Consider the following 24294-nt stretch of genomic DNA (forward strand, 5'->3'; position numbering starts at 1 on the left):
GTGTTACCTCTATTGGTATCAACCGGCTTGCAACATTCTGTGCATAAATCCACGGACCTTAAAAAAGCCGGCGTTAAATGCAATAAGTCTATCCCAAGTCTAGAGGCAGGACAGTGAGTTCTTAGCATGTAGGACGTCGCTGATGACACTTCTGGCCTCCGAACTGTAGGCGGCGCTGTGATCTGTTTGGCCTCTTGGGAGCTGAGGGTTCACCGCGCAAGCGTACTGAGAACTTCTCGTCTGTGTCCACGTGTGAACTGTCTGGGCAGCTTTTTCGAGAAAAATGCCCAAATTCAAGGCGGCCCGCGGGGTGGGAGTTCAGGAAAAACATGCGCCCCTTGCCGAGCAGATTCTGGCTGGGGACGCGGTGCGGCTAGGGGCTCGGGAGAAGCGGCGGGGTCGCGGAACCGAAGAAGAGGAAGAGTATGTAGGGCCCCGGTTGACCCGACGAATTTTGCAGCAAGCGCGGCAGCAGCAGGAGGAGCTGGAAGCCGAGCATGGGACTGGGGGCAAGCCCGCGGCGCCCCGGGAGCGCATCACGCGGCTGGGTGAGTGGCGTGTATGGGTCCAAGGAAAAAGGAGGTTAGATGAGGATGGAACGGTGTCGGACAGGGGAATAGCTTGGAATAAAAAAGAGTGGGTGATAGTACTTTCTTACGAAGGTAATGGAATGGGACACCCAGCCCCGGAGCCGATTTGGGATAGTCAGCGCCCTCCACTCCCACTGCTAGGTTTAGGCCTTGTCTTCGAAGTACCGCTGAAGTTAGTCCAACCAGAAGAGATTGGACTAACGCCACTCCCCACGCCACTCAGTTCTCCTAGTATTTATGCATTTGTTTTATGAATACTTACGGATGTCTGCTAGTACTTGGTACAGTGCTAGGGAGCTTAGAAGGTTTGGATAGGTAAACAAGGTAGATATGTGCCTGACATCAGGATTTTACAGTCTAGCCCAGGAGAAAGTACACAATAGACAATGAGGATAATACATTCCACAGTAAAGTATAGTTTATTCTGATGACAATAGCATTGATCTTGGGGGTCAGGCTCCCCAGATAGCATGTCCTTTATGCTGAGACCTGAAAAACGAGTGGGGAGTGCTCTGAGCAGAAATATTGTTTAGGGGCCAAAGAGGGAGAAAAAGTAAGTAAAAGATGATCAACATTTTCTAATTAGGGTAGGAGTGTCGACCTCCCTATTTCGTATCTCAGATATTTTGCTCAGAGTGGAACATTGGCTTCCTGGCTAAGTATCTTTACTTGGCTTCTGAGAAGAAGTATTACGTTCCTGTGTTACTACTTTCTCACCTCTCAGTATCCTTTGCTGGATCCCCTTTGGTCCCCAACCTCTTAGTGAAGAGCCAGAGGGTTCAGTCTTTGGACCTCTTCACTCACTTCTCTGGTGCTGTCATCAGTTCTGTGGTTCAAATACCACGTATTTGGTGACTGCTCGCGCCTTTATATTCTGGCCTGGATTTCTTTCATGAAACCTAGATTCTTCTGTTGCCAATTTGGCATCTCCAGTTTGAAGTCTAATAGACATTTCAAACATAACATATCCAAAATAGACCTCACCAAATCTGCCCCTCCATCTTCCTCATCTCAGTTAATAGCATGATATCTTTCCATTTGCTTAAGACTAAAGCCTTGGACTTCTCTCTCTAATTCCACATCTGATCTGTTGGGAAACCCTGTTGACTCTCCCTTCAAAATGTATCCAGAATCAGACCACTTTTCACTACCTTGGAACACCATCCTCTTCAAGCCACCATGATCTCTCTCTCTCCCTCACCTGGATTATTGCAGTAGCCTCCTCATTAATGTCCCATAATCCCTACAGCCCGCTCTCAACTCAACAGCTAGAGGAGTACAATGGTTTGCAAAGCTCTGTGTGATCAGCTTCCATTGCCAGTGCGACTTCTATGTCCCCTTTTTCACTCCCCACTTATAAGCTTAAACAGGGCAAGTTAGGGCCTTGGCCCTGATTTCTCCTTCTGTCCTCCTGCACTTGTAGGCATGCTCCCTCATTTCTTCACCTCAGAGAGGCTTCCCTGACCGCTTCATTAAAAATTGCAACACCCCCACTGCTGTCTCCACAGTCCTGGCTTCTCTACTCTGCCCTCTTGCTTTTGTCATAGTGCTTGTTTTTGAACCTCTTACGTGTTATATCGTCTGTCTTCCCCCGCTAGAATATAAGCTCTACAGGGCAAAAGATTTTGTTTCTCTGGTTCATTTAAATATTTCTAGCACCCAGAACAGTGTCTCATATATAGTAGGCACTTAATGTTTGCTGAATGGATTGTGTAATGAATGGATTAGTGAATGATGGTGAGGTGTGTAGAAGCCAAATCTGCAAAAGCCTTGGAGGTTGTTCCCAGGATTTAAAGCTATCATAAAGACAATGGAAAACTATTGGAGAATAGGGAGACCAGTTAGGGGATTACTGAATTAATCCAGGCAAGAGAAGATGCTGACCTAGAGTTAGACAGAACTGGGAAGGATTTGAAAGATATTCTATGAGGTAGAATTGAATAGGACTTGGTAATTAATTGGATGTTGGGGTGAGGGCAGGAGATGACACAGGCCTGCCTTCCTGGTTCTGGCATGTCATTGAGGTGGTGGCTGTGCCAGGTCTTTAGATGTAGAACACAGTGAGTACAGTGAGTAGTATAGACTTGGGAGGAAAAGAGTGAATTCCGTTGATGATAGGTGAAGTTTAAAGTGCCCGTGAGTCCTGCAAGGGTGGCTGTACAGGTGGCAGCTGAAGTTACAGTCTGGAGTGAAGGGACATCTACCTACAAGTATAGATTTGGAGACAAAACATCTGTATCGTGTGCGTCCCCATCCCCCTCATTTAGCTTTCCTCACACGCTCCCTCTGTTAATGACCTGTTCAAATGCAGCATTTTATCTCCCTGACTGGAGTACTGCATCCCTTACCAGATGCCCAGCCAGCTGGATCCTTCTACTAATCAGTTATTCAGCTATTCCGTTGGCCCACTGAAATCTGACCTGTACTGACTAACCTCAAGGCCTTCCACAGTTTGACTTTTTACGCATCCAGCCTTATTTCTCGCTGCAGCCTGTCTGTAACCAAGCCCATTTGCCAGTGTTGTAACCCAGGTTTGGAACATGTTCCACCTGCTCCCATGCTCCCCACTGGGAGCCTCACCAGCCTCTGCACTTCTCTTCTAAGTGCCTATGGTATACACTGTCTCTACCATTCATTTGGCATATAATCAAGCCCTACCGTGTGTGTAGAATGCAGATGAAGAATGCACAGTCTAGATCTAGACTACCTGTCATAGGTAAATTACCTAACTGTCTGTGTTTTAGTGTTTTCTATCTGAAACTGGGTATAATAATAGGACATACTTCTTGGGGTAGTAAGGGTTATATACAGTGTTTAGAACAGTTCGTGCTACATCACTGACTATAGTGTGTTAACTACGATGTATTGGCACTGCTGTCTCGTTTTTTCATATATGTACATTTTCTTAAGCAGGCTTGTAAGCCCCTGGTGCAGGAAGGTAGCGTGTGCACCGCTGCTTCACTGCACACACCTGTGTCTGTTACAAGCACATGTGAGGCTTGTACTCTCCATGTAGATGGTTACATTGACCTCTAAATCCCTCACCCACCACCTGCCTCGCCCATCTAGTTTATCTCCCCTCCTCTAGGTCCAGGAGTGCCACAAGATGGATCAGATGATGAGGATGAAGAGTGGCCCACCCTGGAGAAGGCTGCCACAATGACAGGGGTGGGCCACCATGCAGAGGTGGTCGTGGACCCTGAGGATGAGCGTGCCATTGAGATGTTCATGAATAAAAACCCTCCTGCCAGGTAGGGTTGGCATGGCCTGGAATTTGGGGTATGGGTCCTGGTAGCAACTTGCCACAGGGAAGCATATGCCCCAGCAGAGTTTTGATTTCCTCCCTTTGGGAAGGGCCTGATCATGGCTGGTTGTGGGGAACCACCTCGGTAACATTGAGCCATCCTCAAAGGGCCATTCTAAGTGAGAATGACTCGGACTCAGAACATCTGCGTCCACTCTGCCCACTGTTCTGGAGCTGCTCGGATTACCTAGGGAAATAGCTGCCCGGCCTTTTTATGTTTCTAGGGAGACGTGTCCCATCCCATTTGCTCTTGGCATGCTCAGTTTTCCTACTCGTGACCTCAGTTTCCTTAGCTAAATGTCTTTCATACCCTAAGCTTCATTTTATTCAGGATTTTTCAGCCTTAGCACTGTTGGCATTTTGGACCAGATACGTCTTTTTTGTGGAGGCTGTCCTATGTGATGTAGGATATTTGGCAACATCCCTGACCTCTACCCACTGGGCACCAGTAGTGACCTTCCCCCCATTTGTGATAACCAAACATGTCTCAGGCATTGGTAGATGTCTCCTAGGGGGCAAATTCACCCCCAGGTAGAACCACTAATTCATTCCCATCCATAATAAATGCCAGCTCTAACACATGCAAGCATTTAAGCTCCTGTGGTCAAACTCCTAAGCATATGGATTTTAGTCCAGGGTAGGGGAGTCTGGGATAAGGGCCCCCAACCAGTTCATTCTGACCCTGTGATATTAGCATGACATCGGTCTTGCTTCTCTACGCTGTTTTGGATTAATGCATTTCTCATTGCTAATAAGACAGTGAAAAGAAGAGGAGGCTGAATGATAAGGTCTGTGGTAGTTTATTTGAAAGCACAGAATGAAGAAATGAGTTCCTTTCCCAGACTAGACGTCACACAGTGTGTGCTGGGGCTTGTGTGCTTGTCCCACCAGAGAGCCTCTCAGTGCCTTATAACTCCATGTTAACAGCTCCTCTGACAAGCTTGGCAGAATGGTTTTCCAGCTTGCAGTGAACAGAAGAGTAAAGCTACAGAAACCGGAACTCCTGGCAGTCCTGAGAAATGCCGCTGGCATCTTTAGAAAGCAGGCCTAGACCCACGTGAACAGAGGCCAGAGGCCATCGGGTTTGGTGGCACGAGGCAGTGTGCTCTGAAGAACCTGAACAGCCAGGGTTTGACCCCCCTGAGCAGAGCTTGCTGAGACCTTGGGGGAGTTACTCACCTGACTACCTGTTCCCATGTTGAATAAGGGAACGCCACCTCACACAAGTGTTGCACGGACTGTATAAGATAACATCTGGGAAGTCCTGTACTCAGTGTCTGGCCTTGAGACAACCCTCAGAAAACAGGAGCTGTTTAAAGTATACTTTAGCAGCTTCTGAAGAAGCCATTCTTATACCAAAGCTAGTGTAATGAGAATTCTGAATCATCACAATAAAAATTATGTTTAATATACTTTTCAAGGAGACTAAGAAAAATATTAATCTTGGAACTACTTGCATAGATTTTAGTAAAATGGTGGGGAGTTTGTGCTCTGGTCTTTTTCTAAACCCAGCTACTTGAAATCTTAGTGTATAACTAAGATGAGTGGCACTCTGAGATGAAAGGACAGACCAGGGTTCTGTGGTCGGAGAGACCTCAGCATGTTGCCAACCTATGAGGAGTGTGTCTGAAACAGGCAACACTCATCACACATTTATGTACAAGCAATAATTCATTGATTCCTAATGTTGACTTTACGAGCTAGGTACAGTTATTATTACTCTGTTTGATAGATGAGGAAACTGAAGCATAGAGAGGCAAAATAGCATGCCCCAGGTCATACAGAGTGTGGGTCATACAGCAGTGGAAAGGCCAGGATTTAAGCCCAGGCAGACTGGCTCCAGAGCCCAGGTTCTTAATCTCCACACAACTGTCCACTTTGTCCTAAGTTGAATGACTTTCAGGTCATTTGTGCTCTGCAGCGATCCTGTGGTGGGTGGACAGGCCCAGAGGGGAACTGAGGTCAATCCTAGCAAGGTGGCAGGTTCGTTGGAGCTCATAAGGGACTGTGCGTGGTGTCTAGAGCTTCCCAGACTGTGACTGCAGCACTCCCACCCACCTCCCTCCCTTTCCCTCTGCACCCCCTTACCCTTAGGCGCACCCTGGCTGACATCATCATGGAGAAGCTGACTGAGAAGCAGACGGAAGTTGAGACAGTCATGTCCGAGGCAACCGGCTTCCCTGTGCCCCAGCTGGATCCCCGGGTCCTGGAGGTCTACAGAGGAGTCCGGGAGGTGAGAGCCAGAATACCCTCACAGGGGCTGTGGGTTCCCTCCTAAGATTTTGGATGCTCACACGTCATACACAGAAGGCCTGGTGGCCGAGAACAGTCTTAAGTCAGAGTCATGGGTTCAGAGTCCTGCTGTTCCACTCAGTGACTTGGGGGCTATGGGCAAGTTTCTTAACTCTCTGGTTTCGGTTTCCCTGTCTGGAAAGTGAGGATGGTAATAGCATCTCTTATATGGTGGCTGTGAGGATTGAGTGAATGAATATGTGACAAGCACCTGGCAAGCAGTACACAAATATATGTTAATAGCAATGATGGTTTTACTTGCTCACCCCCAGGTGTTATCTAAGTACCGCAGTGGGAAGCTGCCCAAGGCATTTAAGATCATCCCTGCGCTCTCCAACTGGGAGCAGATCCTCTACGTCACAGAGCCTGAGGCCTGGACTGCTGCTGCCATGTACCAAGCCACAAGGTAGAGTAGATGGGGGTTAGAATGGCCTTATGTCTCTAGGTAAGGGCTGGGGCGTGGAAAGTACAGGCTTTCCTTCCCTTTGTCATTACATTTTAACTTTGCCTCAGAGCTCTCTGTTGTGCTTATTTGTATCATCATTTTCCAGCTTTTCCTGTTTCATGTTTTGGGGCCAAGACCCTATTGAGACTCTCCTGTGATGAGTTTCTAGGGAAGAGGTTTGTAACTACAGGGCTACAACCCTGGATGTCAGGCTGGCCTCAGAAGCCTGTGGCTCCCCAGGCGCGCTCAGGTCCCTTGAAGGGTAGAGAAGAGCCACGATGGGGAGAGGAAGGTGCATAGCTGAATAATCATCGGTTCGGGGGTGTTTCAGCTCTCAGTGTTCCCCTGTTTGGATACCTCTTGTAGCCTCTCCTGTTCTCTCCGATCTGAAGTGGGTGTGGCATGCACACAGCTCACACACTCTCACAGACCCCTCAAATATCTTGCATACACCATTTACAGTGAGAGTTAAAGGGCCAGCTCCAGACCATCAAGTGACCTGGGATTTCCCTACTGCTGCCTCCTCTTCCCCCCCAAAAAAACTAGGATTTTCACCTCTAACCTGAAGGAACGCATGGCCCAGCGTTTCTTCAACCTTGTCCTGCTCCCCCGGGTACGGGATGACATTGCTGAGTACAAACGACTGAATTTCCACCTCTACATGGCACTCAAGAAGGCCCTGTTCAAGCCTGGAGCCTGGTTTAAAGGTGAGAACCCAGGAGGCAGTTAGGAAAGGGAGGGGCTGGAGTTCCTGCAGGTGAGAGCACTGAGGTCGACTTGGAAGGACAGCTGTCTCTGGTAGGCAGGGGTGCTTCCTGCTGTACCTCCTTTTTCTCACCTTGGGCTCCAAGTGACTGCCCCTCTGACCCTCCCCAGGGATCCTGATCCCACTGTGTGAGTCAGGCACCTGTACCCTCCGGGAAGCCATCATCGTGGGTAGCATCATCACCAAGTGCTCCATCCCTGTGCTGCATTCCAGGTAGTGTTGGTGGGGAAGGAGGAGAACTAGTCAGTGGACTCACCAGAACTTGAAAAGTTGGTGGGGGACAGAGTGGAGAAGGAGCTAATGATAGCCCTGCATTTGTGGCTTATTGAAGCCAGTAAGTGTGCCATTACCCTACTAGATGGTAAATCCCACAAGAATAGGGCCCCAGTGCCTGCCACATGGTAGGTGCTCAGTAAACAGTTGAATGAATGAATAGAGAATATGGGAAGACAATAGGCTAGGGGTGGAAATGTTGAGATATTTGGGCATACTGTAGGAGAATACTGACAAGCAGTCTGAGCCATAGGTATGGGGATTTGTGATGCATCAGCATAGAGATAACTGGACTGCAGGGAGGATGATCAAGACTGCATAGCTGAGAGGAAGGCCTGAGCTGGTGTTCTTAGGAGTTTTAGGGGCCAGCAGAGGAGGAGAAGAGGGAAAAGGCACAGAGAGGGAGAAGTAGAGCCTCTTCCCCAACATTTCCCCATCACTAACCCGACCGCACCTTTCTGCCAGTGCGGCCATGCTAAAAATTGCCGAGATGGAATACAGCGGGGCCAACAGCATCTTCTTGCGACTGCTGCTGGATAAGAAGTATGCACTGCCCTACCGGGTGCTGGACGCCCTGGTCTTCCACTTCCTGCGGTTCCGGACAGAGAAGCGCGAACTGCCGGTGCTCTGGCACCAGTGCTTCCTGACTTTGGCCCAGCGCTATAAGGCAGACCTGGCCACAGAGCAGAAGGAGGCCCTCCTGGAGCTGCTCCGGCTGCAGCCCCACCCACAGCTGTCCCCTGAGATCAGGCGTGAGCTTCAGAGTGCGGTACCCCGAGATGTGGAAGATGTTCCCATTACCATGGACTGAGGAAACAGTCACTCATCCTGGTCTGAGGGGCGTGGGAGGACACCAGGATCCCTGTTTGGTGACTAACAGTGACACTGAGCCTTTACAGCTGAAGGCCCAGTTTTGGGCAGTGACGGCTCATGGGCATCTGTGACTCCCAGTACCTGACAGGGAGGACAGCGTCTAGCTGGCTCCTTTTTCCATTCTAGGCCATCGTTCCTGCTCAGTTCTGGAGCTCTTTGAGATTCCACACCCAGCATTCCACATACTGCCCTGCTGGGGCTTGGAGTAAGTACTGTTCTCTCTCAGGCTGTTGTGTCACATCACTGGGATGTGGATAAAAAGGCGGTATTTATTGAGCTTCTGTGTTTTAATGTGATTAGTGGAGATCTTTCTGCTTTCCCTCTTTATCTGGAGGAAGGAATTACTCTTCAGGTTCCTGTCTAGGAGTGCCTTCTCACCCAGTTTATGCATGAATCCCTTCCCATCCCTACTCCGCAGTCTTGCTGCTCCAGGCTGTACCCAGCGTGAGCTCCCAGGGGGCACAGTGTCTGCCTCTCCCCAGTGCAGGCTGCTTTGGGAGAATGCCAGCAACCAGGAGGTGGTACAAAAGATGGTGTCTCACCTGTGGATGAAAGAGCTAGAGGAGAGTGGAAATACAAGGGCCAGACAGATCAGAGAATACTGGTTGTAACCAGGTCTGGGCCACCACCAGACAAGTTCGCTTCCTAACTTTCCTTGACTGCTAGGAACGTTAGACCAGAGATTGGCAAACTAAGGTCTATATGGCCTATGAACTAAGACTGGTTTTCATATTTTTTAGTGGGTGGAAATTTTTTTAAACTATTTTGTGACAGGTGAGAATTACATGAAATTCACATTTCACTGCCCGTAGTTTTACTGGAACACAGCCACTGCCACCTGTTTACATGTCTTCTATGGCTGTTCTCGTGCCGCAGTAGCAGAGTGCAATCCTGGAACCTTGGCCTTTGAAAAATGAATTTTTCCCAGCTGAATTCATATATTTGGGGACAATATGATCTCATAAGGCAGATAATCTCATTTATTTATTTGCAGTTTTGTCCTTGAGAAACATGTGAAATCAGAAAACCACACCCAGCTGAACCAAACCAGATACATAAAATACATGCATCTCCAAGGCGTGGGCTGGGAGTCACACCCACATCTGGTGTTAAAACCCACCTTCCACATCCTTCCGATCTCTTTCCATGAGCTTTCTTCAGGTCTTTTTGAAGACACAGGCCTGTTTATTGTATTGGGTTGACCAAAAAGTCCATTTAGTTTTCTCCAGAAAATAAAAGACACATTTTTCATTTTCACCAGTAACTTTGATTTGGATATTTTGAGTATTTAAGCTATCTCTCATGTGGTATAATGTTGATTGTCATCATTTAATGCCTTGATTTGATCACTATCAACTTTAACTGGTGTACCTGACCATGGAGCATCATCCAGTGAGAAATCTCCAGCACCAAACTTCACAGACTATTTCTGACACGTTTGATCAGTCACAGCACTTTCCCCATACACTGCTCAAATCTTTTTTTGCCTTCCAGTTGCATTTTTACCTTTCTTGAAATGATAAAGCATAATATGCTGAAAATGTTGCTAATTTTCTTCCACCTTTAATAATAAAATGGCCACCCCAAAATTTACCAATTTGATGTTTTTAAGTGCACACTGATAAAACAGCTGTCACAATACAGTAACAAAATAGTTTCAAATGAAGTGGAAGATGACTAAGCACTACTAGCCATCTTACCAAAAAAAAAAAAGACCTTTTTGGCCAACCCAGTGTTTCTTCAGTGTATAAAAGCTGTTTTAAAAAAACGTCCTTCAGTGTTGTACCTTAAGCCCATACATCAAGTCCTGTGGGTTTTATTAGTTTTGCATAGTGCATTGATTTAGGAATGTACGTGTTCCATTATAAAGCAAAGTTGACTATATGCGGGGCAAACAATATGGCCCACAAACCTAAAATATTTATTCTCTGGCCCCTTACAGAACAGCCTCAACCCTGTTTGAGGCCACTGATTGCTGCTTGCTATATCTGATGCAGTTTAGAAATGGACCTTTACCCACGCAACCATCCAATCCAAGAAGCCAAGGCCAATGTTATACCACAATCTTTATTAAAGACCTGTGTCAACAGGGCTTGCCTCCCCTCAGACAGGGCACTCGGTCACCTCCGGGTCATCCCTGCTTCCTCCCCTGCTGAAGGATGGGGCAGAAGGCCAAAAGGAGAGGGCCTGATGACTCCCCAGGCTGTAGCAGCTCCTTGGTTGCAAAGATCCTCTAGTAGCAGAGGGGAAGGATGCAGCAACCACCAGGATTGGATTACCACCTCTTGTGGGGAAAATGGGCCCCACCACTCTTAACAGCTGTATTCAATGCAATTAATAAATTAAAACAACCTCTTCCTTCAGCACTGACACCCCTCCCCCATCACATAGGAGAAGCTGAGCAGAAAGCAAAGCAAGGAGGAATTGGTTGATTCTTGAACCTCTGGCAGAGGCCTGCACCCCTCCCTCTAGGAGCAGCTGTTAGCTTGGATGCAGGGATCTCCAAAGTGTGTTGAGAAGAGCTGTCCAGACTGTGTCTCTCAGAATATTGGAAATTTCTTCAGAAAGACCCCAATCCAAATGTAATTCTAGAAGGTACAGCACCTTTATAAGGCACCAGGGTATTTTGGAGAACATGAGAACCCCTAAGATAAGGGGCCTCAAAAAGGAATGCTGATACATATATTTCACGTACTTCAATTTTGTCTCTGACCAGCCTGACCCACCCGCAGCCAGGGAAGGAGCTGAGCTGGTCAGAGGCAGGGAGAGAGGGGCCTGACTGTCCACCCAGATGTGGCTGGCCGGGGCCCCTTAGTGCACACTGCAGGAATAGGTAGGACCTGCCCCTCTATTTAGCAAAAGGAAAACAGGAAGGAGCCCCCCCAGACTTCAGTCGTCCATTCTTGGCAGGCAGGGAGGGGGGGTGGCCATGTCCCCTCTTCTGCTGTCAGTGGCCACTAGAGGGGGCCTCTCCGGGGCTACAGATGGATGGCTGTGACTTCTGTGGGAGTGCTGGTCTGGCTGGGCCCCTGGCTGCCAGAGCCCCTGGGGGCTTTGGGTGCTGGGCTGGGGGAGGTCTGGGCGGCTTCCCTGAGGCTCTCCCTGAGTGCAGCTTCAATCTGCTCCTGACAGGCCCGAAGGCAGTCCTGGGAACAAAGGGGAACTGTAAGAAGGGACTGCTGGGTGAAAGGGAGGAAGGTCCCCTTGGAGCTAAAGGTCCACTTCCCTCCTCACCATAGCATATGGCAGCAGGTGCTGCGGATGGACACCTCCCAATGCACTGGGAGGTCTGGGGAGTTAGGCCACAGCCCAGCCCCAGGAATCAGCCTTCAATTCTCAGAAACTGGCAAGAGGATGTGGCAAGTGAGTGTGAGAGCAGCCCTGCAGCTGACACCAAACCCCCACCCCCACTCCTGCACACCATTCGGCAGGAATGGTGCCCGCCCTTCAGCTGGCCCAAGACTACTTGCTGTCCACACCAAGGCAGGAGATAAAGGCCAAAGAAGCCCCAAGGGCAGGCCACGTGAAACCAGGAATGTGGATCAGGTTGAAATGGATGCCTCCCTCTGCTGGAGGCTCAGGGAATAGCGATGCTTTGTGAAGTTAACAGGCTGCCTCCCAGCTGCCCAGCACTCACCACTTCAGTGCCTGTGATCCCTGCCAGCAGCTCCGTGAGCTCATCTCCAGATATGGAGCAGGCACCCAGGCCTTGCACTGCAGCCCCAATGCTGCCTGTGGCGATCATGGATGGTGGGTACATGGCAAAGGTGTAATCTTGGAAAGAGAGAGAGGGAACTGTGAGACAAGAACATCAAGACTAACAGCCAGCATAAATAGAGCAGGGGGCATTATGGAAAATGCCTGCAGTGAGGAGCGTAAGACTCCCAGGGGCCAGGAAGAAAGGTGGGAAAGGTCCTCTCCTAGAGTGTCGGGGTGAATAGCAGATTGTACAGGTCAAGTCTGGGGTAGTCCTTAAGTGATACTGGCCAGGAACCAGAGAGTGAATGAGTCCCTGGTGTGGAAACAAAGCTAGGGTCAGGTCAAGAGACCTGAGTTCTCTCCAGCCCTCGGAGTCCCTACTTACGTATGTGCTTGGGTCTCTAAGATCCCATACAGCTCTGATAGTGTCCTACTTCTTTTCTGTATTGAAACGGGGGTTCAGAGGGGATATAATTTTCACAAATTCTGAAAGGCATGTAAACCAGAATCTCCTAGTTATCTCTGGACCCTTCAGTCTTGATTTTCCTGATTTGGCAAAAATGTACCTAGAGATATTACCTGTGGCACAGAGGGCCAAAAAGGTCTGAGCATGCTTTTTGACCAAGGCCTGTCGATCACTGGGCAGAGAGAGCCGGTGCAGAATCAGGGCCAGGAAATCATGGGCAATCACGGCAGCCAGGTCCCACTTGAGCTTCCCCAGGACCAGCACCTCCCAGTCCTGAAGGTTGGAGAAGAAGGTGGGGTCAGTGGCTTAAGATGGGAAGGTGGTAAAGCAGAAGGAAGCCCATCAAACTTGAAGGTCAAGACCCCTGTTCTGCTTCTGGGTTTAGAGACTGGCCCTGTGCAATGGGGGAGTCCAGGGCAGAGAAAAGCTGGGATTTTGCTTTAAGCATGTATTCGTCAGTTACTAGGTGCCTGTCTACATGCTGTATGTGAATTTTTAATCCTATGTGGTTCTTTTGGGGGCCAATACAGGCCTTCTCCTGACTTCATCCAGGGCTCTGGGCACTTCTCCAAGCCAGGACTGAAAGAGACTACAGCAACAAATATACCAGCATCTCCGTGAACTTGAGACTCCAAGGATTTATAAGAGGGAAAATCACCACTAGCCTCTCCCCCAGCTCTGCATCCCAGTCAAGCCTACACCTCTTGAAGAAACGGGAGTGAGCACGAGCCACTGAACCAGCCCTGAGGTTCCTCAAAGGGGAGGTTGCCCAACCCAGCCCACATCCCCTTGGTGGGACATGAGGGTTGGGTCCTGAGATACAGCACCCCACTCCACCCCCTTTAGCTGGCACCCATAGTGCCTAGTGCCATTTGAGTCTCAGATGTGGAGGCCAAGCGAAACAGGATGGATCTGGATGATCCCTGAGACCAAACCCTATCTCCACCTGCCCAAGCATGCACACCCCTGCTGGGTTCCAGGGGGAGTCTTAGAGCCCCACCCCAATCCACGAGTCTGGGGTTCTCAGCTGTGGCCCCATTTTTGAGTTGCATACATGGAGATTTCTTCATTGTTTTATCTCAGGAAGGAACTCATGGGCTTGACCCCTTGCTAACGCAGAAATGGTAACCCCACCCGGCCTCTCCCAGGCCCCGCCTCGGTGTCATCCTCCCAAATCAGCCCCAAGCCTCTCACAGGGCCCCACAGAAAAGAGCCTGGCCTGGAGCCAAAATAAGTTGAGCAGAAAAGCTAGCATTCTACTCCTGTTGCTTTTCTCAGGGGCTGAACTCCTAACCCAGAAGTGAACAGAAAGGTTACTGCATGGAAGGCAACTTGGAGTGGGATTCGCCCTGCATGGAGGCATGGGGTTCTATGTGAAGGAAGGTAGCCACCCTACCCTGTATCCAGGCAACCTCTGAGAATCTCAGCCCTAGTTTGGCAGACCCTAGGAGGGATTAGTTGCTGTGGCTGGCAGCTTCTGTCATATCCCGAAGCCTTTAAGGCCACCTGGGCTAGCCGGGAGACCCAGATTCTTCCCCACCCTTCCTGCTGAGCAGGACCCTTCCCTCCTTCTCTAGGCCTCATCCCTCCCTGCCTCACAAGCATTTGGACGAAGTTCTCTGAGGTCCCTTCCGATTGTGACCTTCTAGAAAGCCATCTGCACGCACCGCCCCCAGCTCAGGCAGAGGGAGTGGGGGAAAGGAAACTTTTTGTTGTTCTGAAAAACTTCCCTCATACAAAGGCACACATACCATCCAATCTTTTCACAAAAAATGAAGTCCCCTTGTACTTTCCAGCCCAAAGCCCTCTGAAAACATCTTGCTTGCTGGCCCTGGAAACCATCTCCACCTTCAGACTTGCCAGAACTACCAGATTCATCACAAAGAGCTGTGGGGCCTCCCAGATTCCCAACTCCGGCCTCCTACTCCCATCTCTGAGAGCTACTTGGCAGGAAGAGGAATCCTGTTCCTGGACAAGCAGCAGTCGGGGGCCCTAGTACCCTGGCTTCCTGGCCAGCCAATCACAGCAGCCTGCATGCTGCCCTCCTCCCCGGGAGATGGGGCCCAGAGACTCCTCTCAGGGTCAGAAGACTTGCCAGTGCAGAGCAAGGTTGAGGAAGGTGCCCACTCACCCACCCTCTCCCACAGGCCCCTCAGGAGGTGATCTGTACATCCTAAATAACCTCTTCCAGATCCAAGCTGCTCCCCCACCTCCTCTCCAGGCTTTGGGAAGAGAACCGGTGACTTTCCTGCCCTACCTCAGAAGAACCCACCCCAAGTTCCCAGCAAGAGGCCCAGGGAGCCACTTCCCAAACCACAGGAGTGACAGCAGCTCCCCACAGGGTTATGAAAGACCTTGGTCGGAGTGGGCGGGCCAGGGGAGGGGGCATCATTATCACATCGGAAGCAGCTGCAGCTCAGCTCCCTGTCTGTCCCTCAGCTCTGGCCTTTGGCTAAGGAAAAGGGAGAGAGGATTCCACCAGGCCTGAAGCAGCTGCTGAAGTTCCTCAGAATGAGGATTAGGAAGGAGCAGTCTCTTCTGGGATATAAGAGGAAGGAAATAAGGTGGGATGAATGAAACTCCTTGGCCCTTCCTCAGAGCAATTGGGGCTGGGCTTTAATCTGCTCTGGGAGGCTTTTCAATCACAAAGTCCACACTGGAATAAAGACTCACCCAAAGCAGCCCCCCTCCCCCACATGAAAGCACATTCCACTCACCCACTCCAGTGGGGGTGTGCAGGCATGTCCTGCTGCTGCCAATAAATAACTCATGATGGTTGTGTAAACCCAGAGGCAAAGTATTAGTGAGTGTAGACATGCAGTTTGACTTGTTGCTATCTGGGGGAAAGACCAAGGAGTGGCACCCCCTGGAGGTCAGGAGAAGGGGAGTTAGTTCCTGCTGGCAGCTTAAGCCTGGGCGAGGGTGGAGACAACTGGACCGTCACACCACACCATCCCATCTTTTGTCCAAATATATAGTCTCTTTGGTCCTGAGCCCTAAGGCAGAAAGCCTGAGGTCTTAGCTTTCCTTTTCCTCAGTAGGTGAGCTGTATGTGTTGGGGGTGGGGGAGTTACGCACGCACCCGCATCTGGCGGGGAGAGACAGCGTGGTCGGTGTAGATGCACAATTTTTCGATGGTCAGTGGAGTAGTCTCACGCAACTTGGAGGCCAGCAGCATGCAGACTGCCCCCAGGAGCTGCAACTGCGCCTTGGGGGTGGGGACACAGGACAGGTAGCGATCCAGGTAGTTCATGGCCAGCGGGAAGACTTCCTCCTCACAGCGCTGCTCCTCACATACCTGGGGGGGTGGGGGGGGGAGGACACAGTCACTTCTGGGAAGGGGCTTGGGAAGCACAGCAACACTAAAGGTGAAAGGAGGGTCGCTGAAGGGAAGTAGGGCGGGAAGGGGGGAAATAGGAAGGGGGTGAATGTGCTTACAATGACAAGGACTAAGGCGGAGGATGCGCTTTCCCCAAGGTGACGCCCCCCCCCTACTTCCTCAGTGTTGCTTCCTTCCCTCCTCCACGGGGTGGGGGTGGGGGGGGGTAAGCCAGAGGCTGCCTTAAGGACTCAAAACTGAGACTCCCCTCCCCCATGGTGATGTTCAAGAGTCACCCACGGTAGCCAAAGAGCTGAGACCTTACCCCCATTACCATCACCCACGCACAGACCCAAAAGGAAGGGAGGAGACTCCTGCCGCTGCCTCCCGCACTTTTCATTTCCCTGACCGCCGGAACAGTGCGCGCGCCACCCCCACCGCCTATCCCCGCCAGAACCCCGCGACAGACACAAGAACCGGCTCCCGGCAGGGGTGGGGGCGGCGGAGCCCAGGGTTTTCCAGGCGCACTCTCCTAAGAAGACGGGGCGGGAAAGGGAGGCAGGAGACGCCAGAGAAGCCGGAGGGAATAAGGTGGACCCTGTCCCGCTTTCCTGGCCGGAAGAAAGGATTAGTTAGGGTGCCAAACCACTGGCAGTCAAAGTTGGGGTTGGGGAAGGAAAAGAAAAAAGGACAGAGGCGGCCGGCTAGGGTGCCGAGTGAAAGAAAGGTCAGGCCCAGAGGTTTGGGCAACTGAAGCATCTCGCTGATTGTTATTGAGACCAGGATGTCCCAAAAGGGCGGCCCTGGGATGTCCGGAGCCGAGGACGCAGGGCCGGCGGGGGAGGGGAGACAAGTCCAGGCTGTACCTCCAGCATCCAGTACGCCAGCATCTTCCTCATGTGAGGCTTGATCTCCCTCTGCACGCACTGGAAGTAAGAGGCGCCGGGCACGTAGCGCTCCTCCAGACGGAGCAAGCTCTGCAGGACACGCTGGTCCCCCAACAGCCGCGGGTCCGGCCCGGCCCGGGGCGCATGCCGGGTGCCCTCACAGCACAGCAGCTCCATACTTCGACAGCGCACGGGAAGGACCGAAGTGTGGGCTCGCGAGCCAGAACGCAGGCGGCGGGCCGGGAAGCGCGGGGTGCGGGCTTGCTGCTCGTGCTGGCACTGCGCGGTGGAACCCCGGCCCGCCTGCGCCAGCGCGCGCCGCTTCCCTGACAGGCGCCCGGCCCCTCGCGACGATGTAGCAACGGTGGAATGCTCTAACGTCACACGTTCCAAGGGGCGGAACCGCTGCGCTCCAGACGGAAAGGGCTGGCGGGCGCCCCACCCCCTCTACCCCAGCGGCCGCATTGGTCGCCAGAGCGCGGGCCTGCCGGCTTCCGGTTGCCCTGCGCCCTTCAGACCACCCGGCGGAGAGAGCTTTCTTGGAAGTGGACCTCTTCCCCACCAATGAGCCCTCTCATCTTGCTTCTCTGATATTAGTGGCCCAGGAAAGAACTTTTCTCCAAAGGTTATTCATTCATTGGTGAAACCCTGCTTCACCCCCTGCTTGCTCTAGGGAATATAAAAACTAATAAAATAACTAGTTCTGTTCTAAGCACTTACTGTGCAATAACTTATTAAATCCACAAAAACTCAATGACTTAGGCATTACACTTATTTTGCAGATAAGGAAACTGAAGCATACTAACAATCACTAGTCTGCGGCAGAGGTAGGACTGGGAAGCCGGCGGTCTGGCTCCAGAATCTGCTCTCTACCATTAGAACCCCATTGCTACTGCACGGGTGCCGTGATTCCAAAGGCCGCATCATCTGCACGGCCTCAAAGCTGCTTAGAAATGCAGACTCTTAGGCCTCTGCCTGACCTGGGGGATCAAAATCTGCATTTCAACAAGACCCCCGCTGATTCCTGTGCTCATTCAAGTATGAGAAGGCCTGGTCGAAATCAGCACATTACAGGAATACAACAGGACGGAAAAGCCATGGTTTCAAGACCTCACCTTGTCATTAAGTCTGCTGTGTGGCCTTGGACAAGCCCTGAAAGTTGGCCTTAGCTTCTGTTTGAGGAAAACGTGGGCGGAGAAACTAGATCCTCTCTGAAGGAGTTTCTTCCTCAGACTCTCTAAAATCTGCCAACTGCCATTTCTTCTAACTCACAAACTTTGGATTACTTTGTAGTTTCCCCCAAGCTGGATTCCACATGACCAAGGCAGACCACAGGCCTCCATAATGCTCCCAGTGGGAGGTGGCCTTGGGGAATTCCTGCCTTTCCAGAGGTCCTCCTAAGGGAAAGGACACCAAGGAAATGAGTTACTGGAGAAACAACATTGTCTGGAAGAGGCAAGTTCTGTGTGAAACATTTTCTCAATGAGTTGTTCTTTTTTACATAATAAATTTTACTGTAGTTCTAATATCCTGGAAATATTCATTTGCATTGTAGAGGACTTTGAAAATAGAGATTAAGCCACACACAAAAAAGGGAAAATAACTACTTGCACTTTGACCATCCAGAGATAACCCTTTAAAATGTAAATATTTTTCTAAAATTGTTGTATTTTTTAAAATGAGATAATTGAAAACTGTTTTGTAAGTTTTTTCCCCACTTAAAAAAATTATACTGTTAGCACATTTCCATGTCATTAAATATTCTACATTATTTTTAATGGCTACATAGTATGCCATTAAAGGCAGGCATTTTATCAAACATGTACTGTTGGAAATTTAATCCATTTCTAGATCTTCCTTATAAGAAAAATAGTGTGAAATATTTTTGTGTACACTCACAATTATCTCTAGAAGTGAATTTTTAGAAGTAGAATTTGAAGTGAACCCCTCCATAAATCTGTATTACCCAACTGACACCACACAGTTATTACAGTATCATTGACTATATTCCCTGTGCTGTACTTTATATCCCTGTGATGACTTTTATGATTGGCCATTTGTGCTTCTTAATCCCTTTCACCTTTCTCCCATCTTTCCCAAACTCCCTCCCATAAATCTCATTCTAATTTCCCTGCTGAGAGGTTGGGAAGAACAGACATTAGGTATCTACATTTTTTAAAAAAACCCTCTCCCAACTGGAAAAGTGAAGTGTAGTTTATCAGTAATAAAATATACATGTATTTGTTTTCAATTCAAGAGCTTCTGTTATCCCAGCACGTGTGCCACACACCCATCCAATCGTATGAACCCTCTGCTCCTACCTTCTAGAGTATAAATATGAGCTGTTCATTAATCATGACACTGCACTCTTTCATTAAAGAGAACTACATATTTAAGATTACAGAGCATAGATATGAAGTTATGGGGAGATAAAGATGTTGAAGTGTAAGAGGTTTTTAGGGTACAGGAGAACTAAAACAGGTAGCTTTTGAAATAAGTACATAACCAGGAACCAGATCTGCCCTGAAGGAAGGTACTTCTTTACTTTCAGAATTACTGAGTCGGACTGTTCAGGTTATAAGGTTGTTTTTCCTTGATGAAAAAGTAAATCACCATTTAAAAAATGTTTTCCAGTGTTATTGAAGTATAATTGCCATATGTATCAATTGTATTAGTTTAAGGTGTACAACATGATTTAATATATGTATATATTACAAAATGATTACTGCAATAAGTTTAGTTAACATCCATTACATAATTACAATTTTTTCTTCTGATAAGAATTTTTAAGATCTCTTTTAGCACCTTTCAAATATATAATACAAAACTGTTAACTATCATCCCTGTGTTGTATATTATGTTCCCAGGACTTATTTGTCTAATAACTGGAAGTGCCTTTTAACCACCAATTCCTACCTCTGACAACCACCAAGATGTTTTCTGTTTCCCTCAGTATGGAGTTGTAGATTCCACATATAAGTGAGGTATTACAGTATTTGTCTTTTCTCTGTCTGACTTATTTCACTGAGCATAACGCCCTCAAGGTCCATTCATGTTGTTGGAAATAGCGAGATTTCCTTCTTGTGTGTGGCTGAAATAATATTCCATTGGATAGACACCCCAGATGTCCTTTATGGAGAAAGAAAACTGGTGAGATGAAAAGTAGTTTTTTAGTAATAAGACTTTCATACTTCATTGAACATTTACATTTCTTATGAAGATAATTACCTCTTCACTCCCTTTGCCCATTCTTTTATAGAGACTCTTGTTATTCTTATTGATGTATAAGTGCTCATTACACTTTAAAAAAATTTTTTTAAAGATTTTTATTTATTTTTAGAGAGAAGGAAAGGGAAGGAGAAAGGGATGGAAAGAAACATCAGTCAGGGTATGCCTCTCACATGCCCCCAACAGGACCAATACATAAGGGAAGAAGCCACAACCCAAGCATGTGTCCTGACCTTGAAGAGAACTGGCGACCCTTCGTTTTGCAGGCCAGCGCCCAACCTACTAAACCATGCCAGTCAGGGCACTCATTACATTTTAAGGATACCCTTTTTTAATTTTTTCTTTTGTCATATATCTTATAGATTTTTTTAGTTCACAGTTTGCCTTTTATTTTTGCCTTATGGTAGAGTTATTATTATTATTATTTTTAATGATTTTAGCCCTGGCTGGTGTGGCTCAGTGGATTGAGTGACAGCCTATGAACTGAAAGGTTGCCGGTTTGATTCCCAGTCAGGGCACATGCCTGGGTTTCTGGCCAGGTCCCAGTTTAGGGCATGTGAGAGGCAACTGATCTATACACCTCTCACATATCGATGTTTCTGTCCCTCTCCTTCTCCCTCCTTCCCTTCTCTCTAAAAATAAATAAATAAAATATTAATAAAATAAAATTATTTTAGAGAGAGAGAGAAACATCAATTTGTTTGTTCCACTTAGGTATGCATTCATTCATTGGTTGTTTCTTGTATGTGCCCTGACTGGGGATCAAACCTGCAACCCTGGCATATCAGTGGTGACACTTAACCAACTGAACTACCTGGCCAGTGCTGGTAGAGTTATTTTTAACAAATAGGAAGTTTTTATTTTTATGTAGCCTTATTTACTAATATTTTGTTTAATTATTCCTGCCTTTGAATCATGACTTCCCCACTGTAAAATTATAAAATTACCAGAAGAAAAGGTAGGAAATACTTATAGATGATTTTTTAATACCATGGAGCTTGTTGCAAGCGCAGATTTCTGGGCTCTGCTTCAGGGCTTTATATTCTTTTTTTTATTTACTTCATTTATTTATTTTTAAAGAGAGGAGAAGGGAGAGACAAAGAGAGAAGAAACATTGATTGGTTTTCTTTCACATGCCCCCAAGGGTGGGGCGAAGGGCCTGGTGCACAGACCTGGCCTGAAACCCAAGCACGTGCCCCAACAGGAATCGAACCTGTGTCCTTTTGCTTTTTGGGACCACGTGCAATCCACTGAGCTACACCAGTCAGGGCAGGACTTTTCATTCTTCACGTCTGTGATGAGGCTCCGAAAATCTGCACTGTCAAGAGTACATACAATACAGGTTTTTATTTTTAATGTGTAAATTGTTACCTACATTTATTCAGTGTATAATATTAAGTGGGCTCTATTTATTTCCCCCCAATTATCATCCACTATATCATACAGCACTGATTTAACAATCTGTTCTTTATTTCATTCACTTCTCTGTTACAAGTGCTCCTCAGTCTGGTTCTTGCATCTTAGATGATGCCTGGTTTGGTCATTCACAGCCAAAGACTTTCACGGAGAACTAGCCCTCAGAATTCCTGCCATTTGTGCCTAAGGAATCTCAGCTGGTCTTTATCCAATTATCAGGGATAAGGGTGCTTAACCCTTGGTGAGACACCAAAAGCTCATTTAATCTGAAATAACCACTGCCCTCCACTTCTGCAGAGAACTGATCTTCAACTGCAGCAAGAGGGATGCAAGTTAGATAGCAGGGAAAACTCCAATTAGACAATGATATAGAATGAAGAAAGAGTTAGCAGAATCTTCTCTGTAGATCTCCAAAAGCACGCCAGGGCCTCTGTGGCCCTTCCCATCTCCTCAATCCCCTCCTCCATCACCAGTCAGCCCACTGATCCTCTGCTCAGTTTATTCACCCTTCAAGGCCCAGCTGTGATCTCATCTCCTCCAGGAAGACTACCTGGAACAATCCAGCTCCAGGAACCAACCCTCCGGCCTCCCAATTCCTACAGATCCCACTGTACATGCCCTACATGTGGCTGGTGTGGCTGGTGGTTCTGGACCTGCTCTCTCTCTCTCCACGTGGAGTGTAAAAGCCTATAAAGGGTAAGATAGTCCACATGTACCGACCTCCGACTGTGTGCCAGGCCCTGGGCAACGTTTTTACAGTGCACCGTCTCACCCTCTAAGAATGGTTTTTGGATGGGAAAACTAAGGTATGCTGGAATTACTATATTTCACCATGTATCATATGCACTTTTTTTGCCCAAATTTTTGAGGGAAAAAATAAGGATGCGCATTATACATAGGTAGTACTAATTCTATATCTATATAAATGTTTTTAATTCTTTTATTTATGCTTATGCATTAAAAGTATAACTCTAGAAAGCAATAACGATATCTGTATGCAAAATAATACCCCAGAACAGGATAATCGGTTTTATTTCTAAATATAAATCAATCAATCAATCAATATATAATTGAATTTTTAAAATTAAAATTAAAGATTTCTTTCCTGAAAGTTTGGTACAAGAATGTATGTGCTCATTATACACTGAAAAATATGGTAAATAACTTACTAACGGTCTATGTAGCCCCTTCCAAACCACCCTTTCAAATCCTACACTGCTCCTCCTCGGGGCAGGGATGGCGTCCTGTATGCCTGTGTCTGCTCTGCAGCACCAAGCACTGTGCAGTGACCACTGGTGACAGCAGCAACCCTAACCGGAATGCCCACTGTGTTCCAATCACTGTACATGCCTGGCATGTATTAAACCATCTCACTTTCACATCAACCTTATGAGAAGTACACAATTATTTCCCCACCATTTTATGGAAAGGGAAACCCACACTCAGAGTGGCTAAATAATTTGCTCAAGGTCACACAGCTAGAAAGTGATGAAGGCAGGATTCAATCATGCCAGTCCGGCTTCAGAGTCCGTGCTTTTAACCATCTCATTCTACTGCCTCCTGTGTTGTTCCATGGGTGTGTACGGATTTGTTAGGTGCTGATCTCTCAAGAAAGGGACACAGAGACTGACCAGTCCTGGAAGCCAGGACATGAACCTGTACCCTGGGGAAGGGAGCTCCTGGTGAGCAGGGAGTTTTGAGGGGCACTGGGATGCCCAGAGCCAGGTGAGTCATCCTGGACCTGCAGGACCAAGGCGCCTGTCAGCTACAAGCCAGCTGTCCTCTGAGGAGACAGGTGAGCTCAACGCAGGGCCAATGCACAGTTGTTTCTGGAAGGTTAGTTGCCCCAAGAACTTCAGTTACTTCCACCTCATAGGAACAGAGAAGCTCCCTTGTTTTTTCATAAAGACAGGAAAAAAAAAAAAAAAAAGACAAAGCAATGACCACAGCCAAGAGGAGAAGGAGTTTCCTCCCAGGAGCATTAAATTAGAAAACATTACTCAATAAAATGGCAAAATAAACATGTATAAAGGACCCATGGACAAAGGCAAAGGCGGGTTGGATTGAGGGTGAGGAGTGGGGGGTGTGGGGGAAAATGGGGAGGGGGAAATGGAGGCAACTGTACTTGAACAATAATAAAAAATAAGTAAAAATAAAATGGCCAAACAGAAGAGGGGTGGGAATGGAATGTCACAGGCCAGATGAAAAGCCCCAAGGAGGCTCTGGCTGGGTAGCTCAGTTGGGACATCATCCTGATGTGCCAAGGTTGTGGGTTGGATCCCCAGCTGGGGTGCATATTAGAGTCGACCAGTGAGTGCACATATGGGGGAGCAGCAGATCGATGTTGCATCTGTCTGTCTGCTGTCTGTCTCTCTCCCCCCATAAAATCAATTCATAAAAATTTTTAAAAAGCAAAGCCCCAAGGGAGAAGGATACAATGCTTTCTTCCAACTCTTCATCACTGAAATGTCCCCATCTGAGAAATGAGAGGGTGAACAAGGTGATGGGTGAGGCCTTCACCCCGTGGTCTACATTCTATGGCTCCATTACCTTCAGACAGACTGAGATAACAGGTGGAAGCTAGGCAGCCTTGGGGCTGAGGAGAGGGTCCCATAAACAGGGAAGTGGACAAGGCTCTAGACTCAGGCCGCTGGTTCCATGGCTTGTGACTTTGAAGGAGTTGCTAAAACCTCTGAGTCTGTGTCTTCTTTTGTCCCGTGAGGATAGTAACAGTCT

General features: G+C 48.2%; 2 protein-coding genes across 7 annotated transcripts in view; one reads left to right on the top strand and one right to left on the bottom strand.

Moving 5' to 3' along the window:
- Positions 1–14: 14 nt before the first annotated feature.
- Positions 15–8819, top strand: BYSL (bystin like). Its single transcript, XM_045843067.1, has 7 exons — positions 15–548; positions 3679–3841; positions 5989–6127; positions 6459–6592; positions 7178–7338; positions 7508–7610; positions 8136–8819. Exons 1-7 carry the CDS (start codon positions 284–286, stop codon positions 8479–8481), a joined length of 1311 nt encoding a protein of 436 aa, XP_045699023.1. The 5' UTR covers positions 15–283; the 3' UTR covers positions 8482–8819.
- Positions 8820–10591: 1772 nt separating this feature from the next.
- CCND3 (cyclin D3) overlaps positions 10592–24294 on the bottom strand; it is an 89615-nt gene continuing 75912 nt past the window's right edge. For 2 of the 6 annotated variants that reach the window (XM_045842853.1, XM_045842854.1), the window contains 4 exons: positions 15791–16006; positions 12822–12981; positions 12181–12317; positions 10592–11689 (listed from right to left, as the gene is read on the bottom strand). In XM_045842853.1, the coding sequence (XP_045698809.1) occupies positions 11522–11689; positions 12181–12317; positions 12822–12981; positions 15791–15961 (636 nt within the window). In that variant the 5' untranslated portion in view covers positions 15962–16006 and the 3' untranslated portion in view covers positions 10592–11521. Of the gene's footprint in view, positions 11690–12180; positions 12318–12821; positions 12982–15790; positions 16007–16893; positions 17860–21355; positions 21461–24294 lie in introns of those variants that run through there. The other 4 variants (XM_045842857.1, XM_045842856.1, XM_045842855.1 and 1 more) reach the window with 3 other exon arrangements.

This window comes from Phyllostomus hastatus, unplaced genomic scaffold (genome assembly GCF_019186645.2).
Source record: "Phyllostomus hastatus isolate PE091 unplaced genomic scaffold, TTU_PhHast_1.1 phas_contig_40, whole genome shotgun sequence".
NCBI lineage: Eukaryota > Metazoa > Chordata > Mammalia > Chiroptera > Phyllostomidae > Phyllostomus > Phyllostomus hastatus.

Coding starts and splice junctions, on each gene's coding strand:
- BYSL (XM_045843067.1), top strand. CDS start 284: ATGCCCAAATTCAAGGCGGCCCGCGGGGTGGGAGTTCAGGAAAAACAT. Junction 549..3,678: donor GGAGCGCATCACGCGGCTGG/GTGAGTGGCGTG, acceptor CCCCTCCTCTAG/GTCCAGGAGTGCCACAAGAT. Junction 6,593..7,177: donor GCCATGTACCAAGCCACAAG/GTAGAGTAGATG, acceptor CAAAAAAACTAG/GATTTTCACCTCTAACCTGA.